The sequence below is a fragment of the Pogona vitticeps genome, chromosome 2, assembly GCF_051106095.1.
Source record: "Pogona vitticeps strain Pit_001003342236 chromosome 2, PviZW2.1, whole genome shotgun sequence".
NCBI classification, from domain to species: Eukaryota; Metazoa; Chordata; class Lepidosauria; order Squamata; family Agamidae; genus Pogona; species Pogona vitticeps.
In genome coordinates, this window is record NC_135784.1 from 77,618,396 (window position 1) to 77,640,523 (window position 22,128).

At 41.6% G+C, this 22,128-nt stretch overlaps 1 protein-coding gene across 1 annotated transcript in view; it reads right to left on the reverse strand.

Moving 5' to 3' along the window:
- POC1A (POC1 centriolar protein A) overlaps positions 1 to 3,662 on the reverse strand; it is a 41,580-nt gene extending 37,918 nt beyond the window's left edge. The window contains exons 1-2 of the mRNA XM_020796661.3: positions 3,531 to 3,662; positions 790 to 874 (exon numbers count right to left, since the gene is read on the reverse strand). Coding sequence (XP_020652320.3) covers positions 790 to 874; positions 3,531 to 3,548 — 103 coding nt within the window. The 5' untranslated portion in view covers positions 3,549 to 3,662. The remainder of the gene's footprint in view (positions 1 to 789; positions 875 to 3,530) is intronic.
- Between the last annotated feature and the right edge of the window lie 18,466 nt (positions 3,663 to 22,128).

Below are 22,128 nucleotides of genomic sequence, written 5' to 3' on the forward strand. Positions count from 1 at the left end.
AATATCTTTAGGAGCAATTATAAATCCACAACATTGTGTTTTATACTATTTTGTCACCTAGCCTCAAGAAGAGATCTGGAGAACCTGAAAACTTGCACAGTATTGTGTAATTACAACTGGTTCTAATAGTGATGATACAACAGTGGCAAGACATTTATAAGAAAACATTCTTCTACACTTTACCAGTGGAATATAAATATTGGTAATAATGTCCTAAATAAACATTTGTGATATCAATTTATTTTATATGGATATTTCAAGGCCATAATTAAGGAAAGAAAGTGTAACAAGCACATTTTCACTATATATGCTTATTTTTAATTTACAATACTTTTCACTGTGTTTTGTGTTTATTTTTAATTTTAAATTATGAACTTAATACAGTACTGAAAGGCTTGAAATTGATGGCAAATGACATGTGGGTGGGGCATAACAGATTATCAAACCTCAAAAATGAGGACGATACCAAAAAGCTTGTATTAGGACAAAACATTCTTTATTATTACGAGTGGATGATCTTCTGAACTCCAGATGTTGAGGGACTACAGCTCTCATCATCCCTGCCTCATTGGCCATGCTGACTGACAGGAGCCAAAATCTGAAGAGCTCTGAATCCCCCCGCCTTGCTTTATAGAGATTGCTAAAATGATTCAGCTTTGAAGGATGCACAGCTTACACTTCTCAATCAGAATTTTAACAATGACTTTTGAACAGCGTAGAGATAATTTTCGTGGATTTTGCCCTATGTAAGACAAACTGGAAGAAAATGATGTTAAGTTGGTAACTTACCAAGCTGTTTCTTATTTAGACTGAAATCCACACTAGTTACTGCATCTCGGTGGCCTTTAAAATGCCTCTCTAATGTTGGATCTTCCTGTGTGATTAAAAAAAATCATTTTGTTCTTCAGTCATATACAAATGTATCATACCAGGTATATGATTAATAGGAGCATAAATATAGCCACTAACGCATATTAATTTATGAATTCAATGTATTAAAAGCTATAACTCTAACAATTAATGACCATATACAATCTTTATACAATAAAATACATTTTTCATTAAATCAACTGTGAAATTTAACAACTTCAGAATATTCAAAACTGGGAATAAGGCAGAATTGTGTTGTTTTACAAGAACAGTGCAGTCATTTCCACCAAAATTAAACATTCAATTACCTTTTAATATATATCTTTAGGAATTGTAGAAAGACAAAGGCTAAGTATCAAGCACAAACATGGATCAATTGTGTGCACTGACCATGTAAAACCAACAGTTTTACTAAAGTTATACAGCTGGCATCATGAAGATCAACTATGTAACTAATTCAGAAACCTTTTTAGTACAAACAGTATGATTTCAAACTACAGTACAGAATTCTGACTATACTTCTAAGTCAAATATCTGAGTACACAGCTATGCATATAAAGTGTACAAAATTCTAGGGAGTAAAATTTGGTTTCTTAACCAAGTCAGCATTCATTTTAATATCATTTTTCCATTACTAGTTCTTACAAACATTGTAATTTGAAATGTAGTCAGTCCCTGTAGACCATGTAGGGTAGTGTTCCCCAGCCTTGGGCCTCCAGATGTTCTTGGACTACAACTCACAGAAGCCTTTGCTGCCACTTCTGCTGGCTAGGATTTCTGGGAGTTGAAGTCCAAGAACATCTGAAGGCCCAAGGTTGGAGACCACTGATGTAGGGGGAGGAGAATTAACCTCCCAACTCTGAAGAGACACTCCCATACACAAAACAGTAACGAGTTGCCTAGGCTTAACAGTTCCAGCTGTTTCAGTGCCTTGCATTTTTATTTCTAGCACAGAGCATATACTGTACAGCTATGCTCCAGTGTTCATTTAAGAAAGGAAACTATATAAAACCAATTCAAATTCTTTTACATCAAGTCAGTAGTTTGGGAGTGTTCTTCTCCACAAAATATACATATTTTTAAATGAAGTAAAGTTGGCACTAACAAACTGTTAAAAGTGCTCAATTTTCTATTTTAGCACTAAAGAACTGCAAGGCAATTGTGGTGTGGAGTGAGTATCAGAGATTTTTTAAACCTGATTTTTAGATGAAGTTTGAGAACTGGAAAGTTTCCAGTATCATTAATGCAACATAGAGAATACAAGTTATGCCACAACACACTTGTACACAGCATTTTCAACCACAAGTGCGTAAGACATCACACTGGCTTCTCACAATGTATCATTGGATATAGCTCTCATGTCACAATCCTCACCATTGGAAGTTAATTGGAAACTCAACTGCAATCATACTTATACAGTATTTGAGTAAAATTTACTTGTAGGTAAAGAGTTTGGAGATCATCGTATGCCTCAGAAGAATATGAAAACTGTAGTGATCAACTATAGAAAATGTTTTCAGGAATCACCATCACAGCATTCAATCCCTGCACCACAGACATTCTCCCTACACATCCCAAAGGCCAAGTGTACAAAACAGTAATTTCTGTCCTGGAATATAGAGTCTCATGTTTCTGACACTACACTTCAGTTTGGCTCTCTCCAGAATGCAACTGTCAACACATACTAATTTGATATGCTGAAGGATCCCTAACATCTTTGATTTTAGAGTTGCTGTGCTCCCTGTCATGCAACTGCAAGGTGGCCATATGCACAAGAAGAGAGCGAGCTTCTGTACCTCTCGTGTCTAATGTTAAAAAGGTGGAGGAACTTACTGGGCACCATCTGGGCACCCTACGCTTTGGTACTTTACAAAATTGGGAAAGTAGCAGAGATGTCCCAGTAACTAAGCAACATCATTTAAATAAAACTTTGTTCCTCCCCCAGTTTTTGATGACCTATGGCAACATGTTGGTACAATTTGGATTTCCTCCCCAAACGGCTCCTGTGTATTTGACAGGTAGAAACCTAAGTGGCAGAAATTCACCAGGTGAAGCTCTTCCCAGCAGAAAAGAAATCTTCACCTACCCGTTCCCTGTAGCCAGAAAGGGGCAAATCTCCGAGTCTTAAAAGGGCATCTGCTATTATGGCTGCAAACACAACCTAATCTCATTAAGTCCTGCATGGCACCTTAATACTGTACAGTATTGCCACAGACTGAGTTTTTTTACACCATGCCCAGCAACATCTTCATCTCCCACTCATCTTTTATATATATATATATATATTTGGAAGAGAAGGAAAGAACGCTTAACATCTACAGGGAAAAGTTCTGATTTTGATCCCGTCCCCCCGACTCACAGAAGGTGGAAATCGCAAACGTTCCTGTTTTGGGCCACCACTACTATTCGGCTCTTGCGACCCAAAAGCTGCCCCCCCCAGGCCACCCTTGCCCCTCCTGTCCCGTCCCGTCCGGGTTTTCCAACTGAGCTCCTTCTCGCCTGCCCATTCCCAAATTACTTTCCTCCCCCAACCCGGGACACTAACGCGTTTCTGGACTCTCGCCGAAGCCACCCAGCCAAAACCGGCTCCAGACAGATGTCGGAGCCCAGAAAATACAGTATTCTCGTTCCTTCCACCACCACCCCCTTCCTACCCTTACCAAGCAAGCAAACGCCATGACGGCGGGAGAACCGAAGCGGAACCAAGCGCCGTCACGATTGTTGCCGCCCGAGCAATTCAGTTTGCCCGCTTCTCCGGCCGCCCTAGTAACGGCGTCCGGTGCTTAAAGGGGAGGCCGGAAGGTGAGACTTAATGTCCTCCGACAAGAAAAATAAAGTCCTCCTTGTCAGGGCTTTGTTTTGTTTTGTTTTCAGTAGTTGGGAATTGGGGAGCAAGCGCCCCATTAGCGGAGCGCCTAGTTTGGAGAAGTCCCTTAATGTTGCCAAGTTAGAATCTAACTCTAAGACGGTAGAGGAGCGTTTCTTAGGAACGACTCCCTGAAGTTACTTTGGGGATTGATTGACTGATTTTACTTTAACAATGCCCTTCTGGCTACAAGGCCACTCTGGGTGGTTTACAACACAATAAAACAATAACAGTAAATAAAAATCAATCAGAATGGTTGATAAAAATCTAAATTACAATATACCATCATTAATAACCTAAACATCAACATACACATAAATACAATTTTTGAGATTTTCAGGCTTCCTCTGGGGACCGCCCCCAAAGGGAGCTGTTCAGTTCGCTCCTAAGCCAAGAGAGCAATGCCTTCATTAGACCACTTTTTTAAAAAAAAATCACATGCACGTGAAAGCTTCTGACCCCATACTTCTTCAGACTAGGGGTGGCATAGAAAAAAAATCATGATCCTCCCAACAATCATGAATCGGCTAGGCTCCTCTGTCAAAAGTGAAAAGTTGCAAAATGGGGGCTGCTGCAGCCTGAGATCAGGTGTAGGAATCCTGGCAAAACTTACAGTTTCTTTAGCAGTTGCTATAAGACAGAGGCCTATAGCAAGTGTAATTGTATACATTGTTGTTGTTTAGTTGTTAAGTCATGTCCAACTCTTCGTGACCCCATGGACCAGAGCACATCAGGCCCTCCTGTCTTCCACTGCCTCCCAGAGTTTGGTCAAATTCATGCTGGTAGCTTCAGTGACACTGTCCAACCATCTTGTCCTCTGTCTTCCCATTCTCCTCCTGCTTTCACTCTTTCCCCACACCAGGATCTTTTCCAGGGAGTCTTCTCTTCTCATGAGATGGCCAAAGTATTGGAGCCTCAGCTTCAGGATCTGTCCTTCCAGTGAGCACTCAGGGTTGATTTCCTTCAGAATGGATACATTTGTTCTCCTTGTAGTCCAGGGGACTCTCAAGAGTCTCCTCCAGCACCACAGTTCAAAAGCATCAATTCTTTGGTGGTCAGCCTTCTTTATGGTCCAGCTCTCACTTCCATACATCGCTACTGGAAAAAACATAGCTTTGACTACGCGGACCTTTGTCAGCAAGAATTGTGTACATACCCACTCAGAAATAAGTCCCACTGATCTAAGTGCAACTTACTCTTAGGAAGTGAATATAGAATTGTAGTCTAAGACTAGAGTGATCCAACAGTATTTTTATTTTATTTTATTTTTTATTGTGATAGCCAGCTGACCTATATCTTTGTAGTTCATTCAAAATATGTTTGCTTATTCAATAAGTAATTGTAACTATGAGTTATTTGAGTGCAGGGTACAAATGCAATAAATAAATAAATAAATTTATAGTTTGATCATAGGCATTTTGACTCTGAAGTCCATCCGACTCATTTTCATGGTGTTTAGTGTGAAGTGTGCCTGCATTCTGCCCCTCTGCAACTACAGTATCTGTACTTGAATCAACTCTAATAAGGATTGCATTTACAGAGCTTGGAAAAGGGGCCATGATGGCATGGAGATTATGGGATTTATAGTCCAAAGAAAAGTAACTATTCCAAATTGTGCCTTTACATGATTAATCACCATATTTAACTATCAGATGAGAAAATAAATCCCTTAGGTTTCTTTTCTTTTTTCTTTTCTTTTCTTTTCTTTTTTTTTTTTGGAAGTTATTCTCAGTCATAGCCACTAGATGGCAATTAACACCAATGTACCAAAATTTAACAGCTACAGTATGTAACTGCTGTTCTAGCGTGAAACTATGTAATCTGTTTACAGTATTTAATTTTCTCTCTTTCCTTAACAACTATTGGACTGGGACATCTCACTTTTCCTGCAAGCTGTAGTTTCACTTCTCACTTATTAACTTTGTGGTTGGTTGTCTCCAACCCACATAGGGGCAAAAGTGGAAAGACCATTACCGTACAAAATCTCCTATCTAGAAATGCGCAGAAGGAGATGTGCAGAAGAAAGCAAAATTATTGCCTATCTTTTCTGGTTGAGCTCTGTTGCAAATAGCTTTTTAAATTGCTACAATAAATGTAGGAAATTGTTTCAGGGGTGAGCAAGACTTCCTCTCCATTTGTTTTCATTTACATGCTCAATGAACAGGCTACCTTTGTGCAGAATGGGAAGCCAGGAGTTTGGTAGCGAGCTGCATCTGGCACTCTCTAGCCCAGAGGTGTAAAACTCAATTTTTTCTTGGGCCGCATTGGCATTATGGTTGCCCGCAAAGGGTTGGTTGTATCTGTAAGACTATATAAATGTACCTACTCTTTATCATATTAAATATAATTCTCTTCATTCAAGTATCACTTTCTGACTCTTCACTGCTTGGAATGCAGGGATTAGAAGTCCCTCTGGGCAGATTCCCAGGATCCTTGTGGAGCATTATGGGTGACCGAGTAAGCGCCTACGTATTGTGTACTGTACAGTAGCAGGCAACACTGCAAGGGCCACATGAAATGGCCGTGGGCGTTGAATTTCTCCCACTAGCCATACCAGCTGGAGAATTCTGGCTGTTGTAGTCTAAAAAAAAAGTAACTTTTCCAAGTATTGATAATCTCATGCACATATTTAATCAGAAGACCATCCTACTGAGATCAAAGAGATTTACAAGTAATTGTGCATAGGGATTGCAGCCTTACTCAATTAAATCTACTTAACTGCATATGAACAAAACAATTGTTTGGAAGAACCATACATTCCTTTGGATGATGCCCCCATATCACAGCAGGGATCATATTCAAATAGGTACAGTATTTGTTCCTTTATAAGCATGTAGGTGGAGTCTGCAATACTTAAATTAAAAAAAATAGACTTTAAAATCCCTGCCCTGTTAATTAACTGATAGATAGCTTAAATATTACAGTACTTAAATATTACACACAAAAAAGTATGCTAATTTTTTTTTTTTTGCTAAATTTCTTCACACTTCATTTACATCAATAGGCTATTTTGTCTGAATTTGTGAGGTAGAGGGTACGGAGAGGATTATATTCTGGCCCTAGCTCATTTGAGGAGGCCACAGATTCATCTGTTCATGTTGTATCCTTGCTTGCACACAGCCTGAGGCTTTCTTTGTTTGATGGGGGGCGCTGGAACCTGAGAAGAGCTCCTAAAAAGGCTGGGGCCAAAAGTAGGTTGAGAATGGCTGCGCTAGACAAGGAAGGCCAAAGGACGTTGGGTGTGCTATGAAGCACATTATTCTGTGGTATGCCATAATTGGCCATGGGAGCAGGAATGTCTTGACCCAGAAGAACTCAAACAATCAGGTGTCATGGAACAAACTTTGATCTGTAATTTTGGACTTCTTTTCCTTTCTGAAATGAGTGTTAGAAGGAGCCAAGATGACACAAAGAAGACAAGTGCCCCCCACATAATTAAACAAAATTGATTCTTTAATAAAAATGGAGAAATTTGAGGCCGCTTGATCAGTAAAGAAAGTGATTCCTGGAGGGAGTGGGAAGAGAACAGGAGCTTCTTTGTTAGTCTGACTATCTATAAGGGGCTGGCAAAACAGAGTGCTTTAGTCTTCCTTTGCCAGCCAAAATGAAAATTGTTTGGGCTGGTGAGGCAGAATCAGGGCACTGTACGTTGTTGATTCAATTATTTGCCAGAGTGTGTGTTTGTTTGTGTGTGAGAGAGAACAAATATGAATGGATAGGCTTGTGAATAAATGAATGTAGAGGTGTATATGTGGGGAAGAGACAGAGGATGGGTGTAACTCCACTCACTTTTTGCTTTAGCTCATCTCATTAATGTAATTGTATGTGCTCAGTCTTAATACTGGCAGTATTAATTGCTGCCAGTCTTAATACTGGCAGTGCAACTGACAGCAATGATTTTCAGATACTGAACGCTTCAACCCCTTGTCCTAGGGCTCTCAAAAGTTTTCTCTGGTCAGAAGGGTCCATGGAGATCCTTGGAACCTGGGTGGAGAGGAAAATAGACAAGAAACTTTAAATTAAAGATTAGTGTCTTTGGCCAATGATATCACCACCATTTATGACTGTAGACCTGCACAGCAGTGCATCTTCATCTGTTACAGTCATTTAATATTTGAACCCTGAGCACAGGATTCGTTATTTAACAGGGCAATTAAAAGCATTTTTTTAAAAAATCAAATTGATTTAAATTTCAATGTAAATAAAAAATTGATATTTTTGATTTAAATATTCAAGAAATCTGATTTTAAAATGTAAACCTTGATTTAAATCAATCAGTTTTAAATCAAATCCACCCTGCCATTTAGTAAATGGGTTAGGCATATCTGTGACTAGACATGGGGACAAATAAAAACATAAATTGTGATATTCATCAGAAATTGCTGATTTAGATAATATTTGTCACTTAATATTTGCCAGTTCCAGAACTATGACAAATATGAAGTGATTAATATTTAACCTTTTTATTAATCCCTTCATTGGGCTTGGGACCAAAGAGCAAGCTAAGCTGCCAGAATACCTAGTTTGCTCTCTCTGCCTATGGGCTTGCCAATGTAGCTTCATGTCAGAAGTAGTCTTTTTCACTGTTGCTTTATTCTAATTCTTATTAATGAAAAAGGAATTGTAGCAGTCACCCTGCCTTGGCTCATGTATGAGGTTATTTGCATGCACCAATGGGAGCTGTTGGGAGGTGGAGCAGTGGTGGGATTCAGCAGGCCAACAAACGGTTCTGCAGAACCAATAATACATTAGCTACCGGTTCTGTAGAACTGGTGCGAACCTGCTGAATCCCACCACTGAGGGTGGAGCCAGAGAAACTAGAAAGGGAGGGGTGAGGCAGAGAAGAGCAGTTGGTCAGTTAGAGTTAGATCGGGAGAGAGTCTGGTATGAGAAGTTAGAGAGTCAGAGAGGAGAGTTAGTCTGTGAGGAGTTAAGGGAGGCAGTTGAGAGTGTGGAACTTATAGAGAGTTAAGTGTGAAACAAGTTATTACAAAACTACTGAATACTTTACAGTCTTTGAAGAACCTGTTTATGTGAATTGTATCCCATAAACCTGTTTTGTTAAACTTTACACGCAGTATGGACCTCCATCTTTCTAAATAAATATTGTAGACAGAGATCAACTATGGTGGCAGCATAAAAGGGAACATGGCGTGGACCTCAGGCTAGTGAAATAATTTGGGGACACGCGAGGGGCACGTCACAGCAAAGTTGTATCAGAACAACTTGTCATTATTGTATATGCATAGTAATTGCAAATGCAGCCCCCTCTCATCTATGTTTAGACTAAGAAAAGTGAGGGAAAGTGAGTCAGACATCATTACTGTGATAGCTATGAAAGAGAAAGGAACATGTTGACACTTGACTTATAAAACATAGATATTTTTTCTGAAAAAATGTTGCTAATTGGCAAGTAAGTGTGCTTCTAGTGTTTGCTTGTGCTCTTTGTTTCTCACAGAGCTTTCAAAGTCTGGTTTGTAGAAAATTTCTATGTAGCAGTAGCTGGATCTCTAATGAGACACCTACGGTAGCTCTTTTCTGCCTAGATCCTTATGTATAAGTACGTGAAGAGGTTGCTGCTTATCCCCAATGCCACCTGTGTAGCCTTTTCAAATGAAAGGAGGTGAGAGGCACTCTCTCCCAGATATCAGTGTCCCATTCTATCAATAATCGTACTTCTTCTGTCTAGTTGTAAAGCATATTCACCCAGAAGCTTATTGGGGTTTAGTGTAATCACTTTCACCTCATCATGGAGGTAGAAGTGGAAGCACTTAAGAAATTTGTTGACAAATGCTCTCCTTCCCTTAAGACAGGAACCTCTTCCTTTCTTACAGTAGCCAAGCAACCAGTTCTGCTCTAGATTGAAAACCTCACCATCAAGACGGTTAAAGTTATGCTTACGGTTTTCAAAAATAAGCTTCTGATTGTTACCTTCACTGATAGCCCAGAGATAGTAGGAGCAGCACATAGAATGATCTCTGTTTGCAAGATGGATTCATACACTTTGAACCATGACAGAATTGTTGGGATGCATGAAGGGCAGCAGATAGGGCTTCTATATTATGTTACTTTTTTAAAATACTGTACATTTTTTGTTTGTTGTGTAAGGAGACAAGAGAAGTTGCTGCAAGATGTGGGGACACTAATATTTCCATTGCTAAGCAACTGAATGATGGTTTTCTGCCTCAGCAGGATTATATGACGAGTTACAGTGTCGTAGGATTTTTCTTTTTCTCTTACTGGCTGAACTTTCGTCTACAAATCTGTTAAGCAACCAATCAGTCCCCCTTTTTGTTGCCTGATTTGATTGGCTGTCCCTAGCAGATGTCTTTACTCTCCTTGGAATCTCCTCAGCCATTCTTCTTGAGGCCGTCTGGAGGACCTGGTCTTCCAATTCCCTTTTTACCTTGTTTAATTCATCCTACCATTTTCTATTTTCTTCTTCTTCCGTTAAGTATATTCAGTTGCTGAATATGGCTGAAGATTTAATTTAGTTTGGAATAGTTTGGTGTTAATTAAGTTGTCTGGCTGGTTATGTGTGTTGAGATGCAGAATTTATGGGATGTGTGCTTTGTGTGTGCAAGATCAAATATTAAATCCTTGGCTATTCCAATTTTAAAAAGAAAGAAAGAAAAATCTCAGATGACCAATCTGGAAAAAGCCTTTGACCAAGACTCTAGAAAGCTGCTGTGGATCAGAGTAGGCAATGCTGAGTCAGATAAAGTGATTATAAAGGATCTTCATATATTCTGTATCAAATTCCATTTTGGGGGGGTTGGAGTACTGGTTCTGTCAAGTTCTATAAGGAAATAAAGTATTTTCCAGTGCTATAAAAATCTGCTGATGGGAAGGAACAAATCCCAAGGCACTATAAATAGAGGAGTTGCAGAGCATTCTCCAATATAAGGTGTTATTTTAATAATGATGGAGACTTTCTTTTTGGCAATAAACATTCATAATGTCAAATATGTGTTATGTGATATAGAAAGAGAGATGTAAATAAAAGCAAATATGGGTACTGATATATGGATGTCACATGCAAAGATTGAGTGATGTATGAATATATGATGGTATATAAATGTATCAAGGTATATAGAGAAAAGTCTGACTCCTTCAAAATACACATCACTGAACTCATAATTATCTCTGTTGTGAGAGTGAATTGCTACAAATATGATTGGTCTGTACTGAGTTTTTAATTTCCATGAAATTTGTCCCTAAACTGTTTTAGAACATTTATCTTGGAGGCTTGCTGGAAATAGGTAGGAAATTGAACAAGGGATATTACTATTTCCTTACTTCCTCATAATATTCTGAAGTAGGTAAAAAAAAAAAGTGGCCAGAGGCCCGTGGGGGTGGCATTTGGACTACAACTCCCAGAATCCCCCAGGCAACATACCACCGATCTTAGTGGACGGAGGACTTCTAACAGGAAGCCTGCAGAGCAGTTGTAGTTTCTGGATGAGCAAAGAATGCCTTGCAATGTTAAGTTATGTTGTTTCCATGTCTTAGGAAATTGTGGAGGAGTCTGAAAAGAAGACAGAGAAGGAAGAGCAAAGCCCAGAGAGGTTTTTGAAATGCCTACTCAGTAAACATTGAGCCATTTCCTAAGCATTCCTAAGAATGCTTACAGAATATACAAAGTTCCAGCCTTGATCTCTGGGCACATTGCAGTTTGCTACACTCCTCCTCCCCAACTTCACTTGACCTGGAGGCAGAAGGCCAGCAAAGTTCATAGTCTGTGTGCTGCACACAAGGACAGGCAGGCATAATTGGAGCACATGCCAAGATGAATATCAGGTGAAAGTTAGCCAAGTTCATACACTCTGTTAAACTCTGTTTACACCCCTCATTGCAGAGCTTCTCATGAGCACTCCCTGCACTGGAATGAACCTGGGAGTGTGAGCTGACAATCCCGTCATAGCCTCCTATATGGTCAGTTTAGTTTTGTTTCTTGCACAATAGCCAGCCAGGCCTTTTCCTTAACTACCTACCAGTCAGACCTTTTGCTTATGGTCCGCAAAAAGAAACAGAGAGCAGGACATAAAATGTAACAACGATGCAATTGAGATAAAATACTGTAATACAGAGTAAGTGATGATTGCTGTCCATAGAGAGAGTTTCCCCCAAAGCCTCTTGAGACCACTCTCGTTGCTGGGCTAAGTAGAAGCATAACAACATCTTCATCTGAACGTAATCCTGCTTCTCTAATTCCAACACCTGGAGTAACACAGAGTCTTGTGGCACCTTAAGAACTAACTGGCATGTGCACTTGTGGACTGCAGTGCATTTCCATAGATACACTTCTTTGGGTTTGGGGGGGAGGGGAAGGACTGCAGTCTCTGAAGACATATGCCAAATGAAATTAATTAGCCCCAGCTGCAGTGGTAAATTGACACATAAATCCCACAGATTCAGTGGCTGAAATCATGTTGTGCAGTTACACAAATGACATAACTTTTAGACACAAGTTGTTGTAAGTTAAGAGACCTCTGAACACATCAGTTGCACATTGAGTTACATAACTTAGGTTTGCTGAAATCCATATCTAAGAATTATGACTTTTGTATGACAGGATTCGAGCCAGTGGGTCTGCTCTAGTTGGACTAGCAACTGGATTTAGGGCATAAAACTCTTATTGGTTTTGCTGCAAAGCACTAACTGCTCTTCCTCTGGAAACACACTTGTGAATGCATTCAACAAACATTCCCTGCACCAAACTAAACATTACATACAGTCATGTGCATCTTTTATTTTCAAAAAACCCATGAGGATGAATAAGAGTGAAGAGTAGAACACTTTTTCTGCTGAAGATTTCAACTTTCTCCAGAAGTTTTTCTGCCCGCTTAACTGCCCTGCAATAATCAAAGTATTTGACAGAACAAGCAATGCAGTAAACAGCTAAGGGTGATTTTTAGAAGGTTGGCAGGTACCCTGTTTCCCCTAAAATAAGATGTAACCTGAAAAATAAGTCCTAGTAGGATTTTTCAGGATGCTCATAATATAAGCCCTACCCCAAAAATAAACCCCAGTAAAGTGAAATCAGCCCTCCACCATTGTGCAGCAGTCAGAAGATGACATGACTCTATTTGAATAAATGTAGATTGTTGTACATGAAAAAAAAATAACCTGAAAATAAGCCCTAATGTGTTTTTTGGAGCAAAAATTAATATAAGACCCTGTCTTATTTTCGGGGAAACACGGTAGAAGATAAGTTAAGCACTTGTTTCCCCACCTCTAACCTCTTCCTTAATTAGCCAATATGCCTCTCTCCCTTTTGTTTTAAAAGGAAAAAGAAAAAAAATTACAGTCACCATAAATCTGTGCGATAACCTTGGAATCCGGAAGAGTGAGTCTTAATAACAGTTGATGAAGCTGTAGAAAAAGAAACAAAGGAGCAAGGCCTAGATATGCAGGAGGAGCTGAGAGGCTGGATTCTGCAGGAGCCCTTGAGATAAGAGTGGAGAAACAAAAAATGCTAAGATACAAGTTAAGAGCCGCTGGCAAAATAAAGAACCTAGCTGATGGACACCAGGAAGAGCTTGCATGTTTTTTGATACAGGCAATGAGAGATACTTTTTTTCTGAAAGATACCTATATTGGACTCAGGTTTCGTGTTTATGCATGTAATGTTCTAGTTCAGCTAATTTGGTAGAGAATTGTTTGTACACTGTTTCTCTGATTGCCCTCCGTATTGAAACAGGTAGTTATGATATTGATGTTAATTAATTTGGTTGTTTGAGACTGGGTAACATTATACTTAGAAATCTATGTTGACACGTGATAGCCTTTTACAGGAGGGTAGATTCTAGTACTGTTCCACCTGAACAAGAGTGCCTTATATTATAAAAGTGCTCACAATAGACAACTATCATAATCATATATTACACAGTTATGCTACCAAACTGTTGTTGTTATCTGCCATCAAGCTGTATCTGACTTAGGCTGACCCTAGTAGGTTTTTACAATATGCGAGATATTTAAAGAGTATTTTTACCTTGGTCACCTCTACTGAGTTTCTATGGCCAAGCAGAGATTTGAACCCATGTCTCCTGAGTCCTAGTCACCATTCCATGCAGTTATGTTATAATCGTAGTGAATTGGGTTGGGAAACAAATATTTCTCTGTAATTGTTTCTGTGCCCACTCATTTCCGCTATCTAAAGCAGGGGTCTCAAACATGCGGCCCGGGGGCCATTTGCAGCCTGCTGGATGATAGTTTGTGGCCCTCGCCTTGCCTGCCCCCGAAGCGCCCACACGTCCTCTGCTGTCAAGAGTCAAAAAAAGCCTAGCCTCGCTTGCCGGCTCTCTCCCAAGACAGCGCCTCTTGCACCCTCCATCTGGAACTGGAGCCCGCCTGTCTGGAGGGTGCAAGAGGCGCTGTCTTGGGGGAGAGCTGGCGAGCAAGGCCCACTGCCGACCCTTTTCCCCGAGCCGCCGCCGAGCGATGCCTGAGAGTGGAGCTCACTCCCAGCCGGTCCTCGAAGAGTGCCTCCAACAGCGCCGCCAACAGCAGCTGTTGCCGCTGCCCATTCCAGGGAAGCAGCTCTCTGGCTCTCTCTCTCGGCACCCCCAGCACCAGCCCAGCCAGCGGCCACGTCAGCACCTGACGATGCTTCCTCCTCCTCCTCCTCCTCCTCCTCCAGCCGCCTCAGCTCTGGAGGCTGCCTGGGCTCGCCTCGCAAAGTCTGCTTCTCAGTCGTGGTGGGGTAGCTGCTGCTGCTGAATGTGCCTTTTTTTGAGGAGGCCCCTCAGAGGAAGGTTGCCGGACTTCTCTGTGTGTGTGTGTGTGTCTGTGTGTGTGTGTGTGCGCGCGCACGTGTGTGCACGTGTGTGTGCATGCATGGGTGCGCACCTGTGGGGGGCCACCCGTTCTGTTTAATTTCACGGATCCTGATGGGGGCTTTTCTCCTTTGGCAAGGCGATTCTGTGACGGTTTAAAAAAAATTTATGGCGTGTCCTCCCCCTTGGCTAGGTGGTCACCAGCGCTCCCTCCCTTCTTCCCTTCTTTGTCCTGCTGCTGCTGCTGCTGCTGGTGGTAGTGAAGAAGGAGCCGGAGGGGGTCGTGGCTGGCGATGAGGGCTCACACGCCCCTCCTCCTCCTCCTCCTCCTCAGAGCCCCAGCCAGGCTAAGGAAACTCATCGGCGGCTTCCTTGGGCTCTTGCTCCACTTGGCAGAAAATCTGATGCGGCCCAGTCTCACCCAGACTCTGCCTCCAGCGGCCCCCAGGTAAATTGACTTTGAGACCCCTTATCTAAAGACTGTGAAAGAAGAATGTCCTAGTTTTGTGGAAACATTAGCCTTGTGGGGAGCAGCATTTGACAAGAGTGGGGCTTCGCTTATGAATGAATCCATCAAAGGCTTAAGCTATTGAAGGACAAGTGTAAGGTGTGTTTTCTCCAGACTGTGCTCATGTTAATATTGAACCACACTTATCTATGGCATTGAAGCCATTTACTGAACTCTGAAGGGTTCAGGGCCAATGTGGTACACTGGTTAAAGTTGCACTTTTTGTATGAATATGGTTGAATTCTCTCTTCAGTTATGAATTCATGTGACTGGTCAAAGTCTTCTTGCATAATACACCTGTGCAAATCAATTACTGTATATAATCAGCTGTGGGCTTTTGTCATTCATTGAAAGTTTCCTATTCCACCCCCTCCTTTTGTTGTCGTTGTTTAGTCGTTTAGTCGTGTCCGCCTCTTCGTGACCCCCATGGACCAGAGCACGCCAGGCCCTCCTGTCTTCCACTGCCTCCCGGAGTTGGGTCCCCCTCCTACCGGGCTGCAATTTTAGGGTATCAAGGCCCCTCCCAACCCAAGGTTCCCAAAGGCTTCCCCAGATCAAAAGGAATTCTGAGGGAGGCGAACTGGGAGGTGAGGTGGAATAGGAAATTTTTAATGAGTCATAAAAGTCCACGGCTGGTGACATCATCAGCCATGGTGGCCTAGTTCTCACTGAGATGATCAATGGGTACATAGGCTGTCCCATTTTAGACTACAAGTGGTAACATTCATGGCTCAATGATCCTACATACAAAACCAATGCAGACTGCTCTGCGTAGGAAAAAAAGTTGTTGGTAGAAGGCTAGAGTGGTCTTAACTGACCAGATAGGCGGGATATAAATTAAATAAATAAATAAATAAAATGAAGGCTGAAGCAGAGCTCTTCCTCCTGTCTGTGTACAGAGCTTAGCCTAAGCCAGGTTCTCTTGTTGATTAGATGGTAGAGTTCCAGGTTTCAGCAGATGGAGACATGGAAAGCGGGCTAAGGATCATCTTGAGATGATCAGATGTAGCCTTTCAATATCTGAATGGTTGCTTCTTTTATTATTTGTGAAGCAGAAGGCTTGGGGCCCCAGACTCAAATTTGGCACATTATTTTGGTGATGGCAGAGTTTCCTAAGCTGCAGCTGTTTAGAATTTTTTTTTTTTTTAGAGGAATGGTGTAATAGAGATGAAAGTATTCCTAGCAAATACCTTGTTGGCAAAGGATGAATAACAATGACTTAGCATTGAACGGGGTCCAAAACATTTCTTATCAAACATTTTTCTCCTGTTCCTTTTATTTTGTAGAAGGTTTAACTGGTTCATGCAAGTTCAGTGAGAGATATCTTAAACATTGCTTAAAATAGGGACTAGTTGTGGTTATTTGTCATGATGACTGTACCTTGTGTCCAGTATCAGAAGTAGCCAGTGCCCTGCTCCTGTGCTTCCCAGAGGTGGCAAGGTGGCTGTGCTCATGAGCAGGATGCTGCATTAGGTAGCCCCTCAGTCTGATTCGGAAGGGATTTTCTATTGTTGCTGCACAAGACAAGATAATCTACAGGATACACTCTCTTCTTCTCACTACTATTTACACGTGCTGAAAAACAGCCGTGACAATTGCTTTGTGTCTGGGTGAGAAGTGGTTAAGTTAATTGATGGAAAAAGGAGTCAGCTTCTGGGATTTTTCCCTTGTGTAGCGTCACTTTGTGAATGGTAGTGAGCAGAAGAGGGTATCCTGTAGACCAGTGTTTTCCAACTTTGGGAAATCCAGGTGTTCTTTGAACTGCAGATCCCAGAAGCCTTCACCACCAGCTGTGCTGGTCCTGGTTTCTGGGAGCTGCAGTCAAAGAACACTTGGATTACCCAAGGTTGAGAATTAGTACCGTCTTGGCCACTACCATTGGTGTTGTCAACATTCAGGCTGTCCTTTGCTATGTAAAGCTTGGCTTTTCCTGCTGACAACACAGGCACAATGTTGTACCGCAAAATCTGTACCTTTTCCTGCTTTTTTTTTTGAATCATGAATACAGAAGCACAATATCCCACACTCATAAACTGGAGGGTTTTTTGAAGAACTGAATTCTTAATATTAGTGCCACTCGAAATTCTGTAGCTGCTTGTGCCTTTAGTCTTATAATGCTGTTGCTTGTACCAGGAATGAAAAATATAACTCTTATTTGCTGGGGCCAATTATAACAGCTTAAAAAATATATTAAAAGTTCACATCAGTAATCTTTCTGGGCACTTCAGTGGGGATTACATGTCCTGGTTCATCACTTGGTACTTGCAGACCTCTAGTGACGCTTTCTGTGGTTAACATGAATTTCATAACCACAATTTCCTTTATGCCCAATATCAAAGAGCTCTTTCAGTTTTATAACTGTGGTGGAGAAACCTCTTTTCTGAGGGCCAAAACACATATCTAGATAAGGTTCTTTGCTGCTGCCATTGCATCTGCACAAAATTGTCCAGCGGAGTTGTTTCTAGTGGTCAGGGGCTTAGTACATACCCCACCAAAAGAACAAAATATTGACCACTCCACAAACTGCTGTGAGGAATTTGCACAACACTTTGCAGATAAAGTCGCTCAGATCCGCTCTCACTTTGATACAGACCCTGTGGATGTAACTTTGGCCATGGCTTCTCCTGTTTTGATGGATACGTTTCAGTTGGTGCAGCCTGATGATGTGGACAGGATTCTTGGAGAGGTGAATGCCACCACATCTGTGCTGGACCCTTGCCCTTCCTGGCTCATAAAAGCAGCCAGATGAGGAATGGCCAGCCAATTAGGTACAGGGAACGGTAAATGCTTCCTTGCAGAAGGGTAGGATCCCTGCTTGCTTAAAGGAGGGAGTAATAAGACCGCTATTGAAGAAGCCCTTCCTGGATCCCAGTGTACTGGACAACTACTGGCCAATCTCAAACATCCCATTCCTGGGCAAGGTACTGGAGCGTGTGGTGGTTTGTCAGCTCCAGGGATTCCTGGAGGAAGCAGATTATCTAGACCCATTTCAATCTGGTTTCAGGCCTGGCTATGGGACAGAGACAGGTTTGGTCGCCTTGGTGGATGACCTACGCAGAGAACTGGACAGGAGTGTGTCCCTGTTGGTTCTGCTGGACCTCTCAGCGGCTTTCGATACCATCGACCATGGTATCCTTCTGGGCCATCTCTCTGGGATGAGACTCGGAGGCACTGTTTTACAGTGGCTCCAGTCCTTCCTGGAGGGAGAACTCAGTAGGTGGTACTCAGTGACTCCTGCTCAATGTCCTGGCCATTGGCCTGTGGCTTTTCTCAGGGTTTTCCTTCATCACCCATACTTTTTAACATCCACATGAAACCGCTGGGAGAGGTTGTCTGGAGCATTGGGGTTCAGTATGCGGATGATACCCAACTCTATCTCTCCTTTCCACCTAATTCCAGGGAAGCTGTCTTGACTCTAAACCAGTGCTTAGCATCAGTAATGGACTGGATGAGGGCAAACAAACTGAAACTTAATCCAGACAAGACAGAAGTGCTACTGGTCAGTTGGAAGGCAGGTGAGGGAATAGGGATGCTACCTCTGCTGGATAGGAATACACTCACCCTGAAAACCTAGGTCAGTGATGGCAAACCTTTTTGAGCCCGACTGCCCAAACCAATCAAATAGGAAAACCTATTTGTGCCCAAGGAAGCAGTTGGAGGACCCAGAAGTGTGCACCGCAGCCAAGTCTGGACATTACTGAAGAAGACGCCTCGCCATGGGTGGTGAGATTGAGGCCAAGTAGCTGGGTGTGGAAGAAATGTGGTCAAAGGCTGGGGCGGGGAGGAAGTACTGTAACACACTCTATGTGGGGCTCCCTTTTAATACGGTTCGGAAACTTAAGCTGGTGCAAAACTCTGCAGCCAGACTACTGACTGGGGCCAGCTACAGGGAGCATATAACGCACCTGTTACAAGAACTGCACTGCCTACAAGTCTGTTTCTGGGCCTAATTCAAAGTGCCGGTCATTACTTATAAAGCCCTATACAGCTTGAGTCCAGGCTATCAGAAGGACCATATCTCCCTATATGCGCCTTCTTGGTGATTAAGATCAGCAGAGAAGGCCCTCCTCTCGGTCCCGTTGCCAGCACAAGCACAGCTGATGGGGACACACGGGAGAGGGCCTTCTCTGGGGCAGCTCCCGGGCTATGGAACGCTCTCCCTCGGGAGATCAGGATGGCCCCTTCCCCTGTTATCCTTCCGAAAAAAGCTAAAGGCCCATCTCTTCAGGCAGGCTTTTAACAATTACATCTGAATCCCTGAACCCCATTTTAACAGATAATTTTATTCTTCTAGGCTCCATGTTTTAATCTTTTAATTTTATTTTAAATTATATATTGTTTAGTTTGTCTTTTAATATTTAACTTATTGTATTTTAGTTGTGTGAATGCTGTGAGCTGCCTTGGATCCCTTTTTTGGGAGAAATGCAGCACACAAATAAAACTACTGCTAATAATAATAATGTGTAGAGAAATCCATCATTAGGAAGAGTTTTCACAACTGATAAAAAAGAAGTACGGTATGTCTGTCATTAGGATTTTCTATGAAAAATAAACTGCAGCTTTGCATATCTTAAGACTGGAATTGTATACAGCAAAGGAAGTCCTATCACTGAAGAAAAAAATGTTTCAAGAGCATTTAGTTTGGCTTTTCTGGATGTTCTGGCCCCAAGCTTCATTCTCATACAGCTGCTACTGCATTTAAAGACATAATCCTATGTGAGTGAGCTCAGCAATACAATGCCTTCATTACTGATTATGATACCCGACTTCTAATCTCCAGAGTTGGTAAACTGCCTGTTAATATTACACGCTGTGGGATGAATCCCTAGAAAAGCAGCCTTCATAATAATTCCAGCTGCCAGCTTGAAGGTCGAGTGACAAATTCAGGGACGGCAAGATAATCAGTGACTATTAGCTATGATGGCTGTATGTTACCTCCAGGATCAAGAGACATCAAGGCTCTCAGATGTAAGTCAACACAAGCAGCCTGTATGTCCAGGCTTCCCATATGGCGGACTGTTCTGCAAACAGTGCATTGAACTATTTATTTTCTTTACTTTATTTCTTTAATACATTTGTATACCCCCTGACATGGTAAAATATTCAGGCCTTTTACATTAAGGCACACACCTAATATAATATAAAAACTAGATCCAGGCTGGCTCTTTTTCTATGCTTATGCTGCTTGGAAAGGGCAACAGTTCTCATGCAGTCCCTTACACTGGGGGCAGCTCACATGATTAAGTCAGGAGTCAGTCATGTATAAAGCTGTAAGGATGATTCTGCCTTTATTCCGTTGTCTTGCGGCATTAACACTAAAATGGATTTTCAGCATTCTTAAATGGATTTTAACTACAGTGCGAAAATTTGCTACCTCTTTATTCAGGAGCCTTGCTGACTAGATCTTTTCTGTCCTCTTAGTGACTGGCTTTTAATCAACAGTCAACACAGCTATCATGCCCACTAGCCCCAGAATGCATTTTCCCTGCGTTTTTGGTTATCTCGGATGTTCTTTTCCTCTTTCCTTTAAAGCATAATAAAGCTGAGTTCCAAGAATGCCATTTGCCCTGTGCGATACTCCCTGCCTCAGATAAACAGCCTTACGTGATAGAGCATCATTAAATGCCCTGAGTAATCATTTGCACAAGCACCTTCTAGAGTTGCGGTCTTTATGCTCAAGAAAGACAAGAATGAAATCAAGCACTGCATATTCTTTAAAACAAATGCTATTAATACTCTGATATTTTGTCCTTATGCCTGGTAGGCTGCAGAAGGGATAAACTAGGTAAACATACCTCATTTCTCTTTCTGTGTTATAGATATTAGAACTAGGGATTTATGGGCAGACTGGTTTCTTAGGCTTCAGCCTTTCATTCAAAAAGTTCAAAGTTTCTTTTTCCCGCTAGTATGAGGAATGGCTGCCAGCAATATGAAGCAGCTTAGGCTGTAATCAAATGTAGTGTTGATTTTTCTTCTGCAGTATTCTTGGATGGATTTCTCGTTAATAGTCCTTTTTGCCTTCCTGTCAGTCCAGAGTGGTTACTTTTCCTCATATGTCAACATATGTGCACTAGGCCATATCTCTCTGGAAGGAGTAAAATATCAAATAATCTCAAAGTGGAGGCATGCAAAATTACTCTTGGGTTCATGCAGGTAACTAGATCACTAGAGTACTGTATCAAATGTGTGAGAGATTATTCTGGATAATACAGAGGATAAGTTAATGGTAGTGAATTGGTGTTTGTTTAACAAGAGTACTAATATTTAACTTCCATTCTGTTCTTACGGTTGTTTTCATATCAGATGTTCTTGCCTCCAAATCCTGAAATATATGACAGAACCTGAACAAGAACTATCATTTTAATTGGTTTCTTTGCCCTCCATGAAGAGATGGGATGGAATCTACCTCTGCTACCTAGCTTAATGGCAGTACTTTCCCACAAATCTCTAGGGAAAATGGGTATAGAAAGCGTGTGTGCCTTTTACAGCCCCTTGCCCATAGCAGAAGTTTCCTGAGGGGTAAGTGTGTTAGCAGCAAAAACAACAAAGGATTTTGTGACACTTTAAGGACTAATAAGTTTTATTTAATATAGCGATTTCAGCATCCGCAGCCGACTTCTTCCAATGCAGTCGAGCAACATTTATGCAAACATGGGGAGGGAGATCTGAAAAGGTATGGTGATGAAATTAATCAATGGTCGTTAAGCATTGTTAACAGACTTTGATGATCAACCCACCCACCCCAAATGTTACTGACCCTTAACAAGCATTGGCTGACTGATAAGACCAGCACTATGCTGGATCTTTTTTTAACTGATCCATTCCGTTGCATATTCTTCTCCCCCCCTCTTTTTTTTAAAATAAATGTGCCCCTACAGAGGCCATGTTCTGAGCACTTGACGAATTGAGCTACAGTCTATTCAAGCTTATGCCAAACAATGCTTGTTATTTATTTTAGTATGTATATTATTTGTATTTTATCTTTTGTCCAGTGGTTTCCTTGTTGCCCTTTCCATGCACATGAAGAAGACAAAAAAAAAGAGAGAGCCGTAATTGCTCCATCAAGTTCTTCCCAGCAGAGAGAACGACTGCCTGTTTGGTGG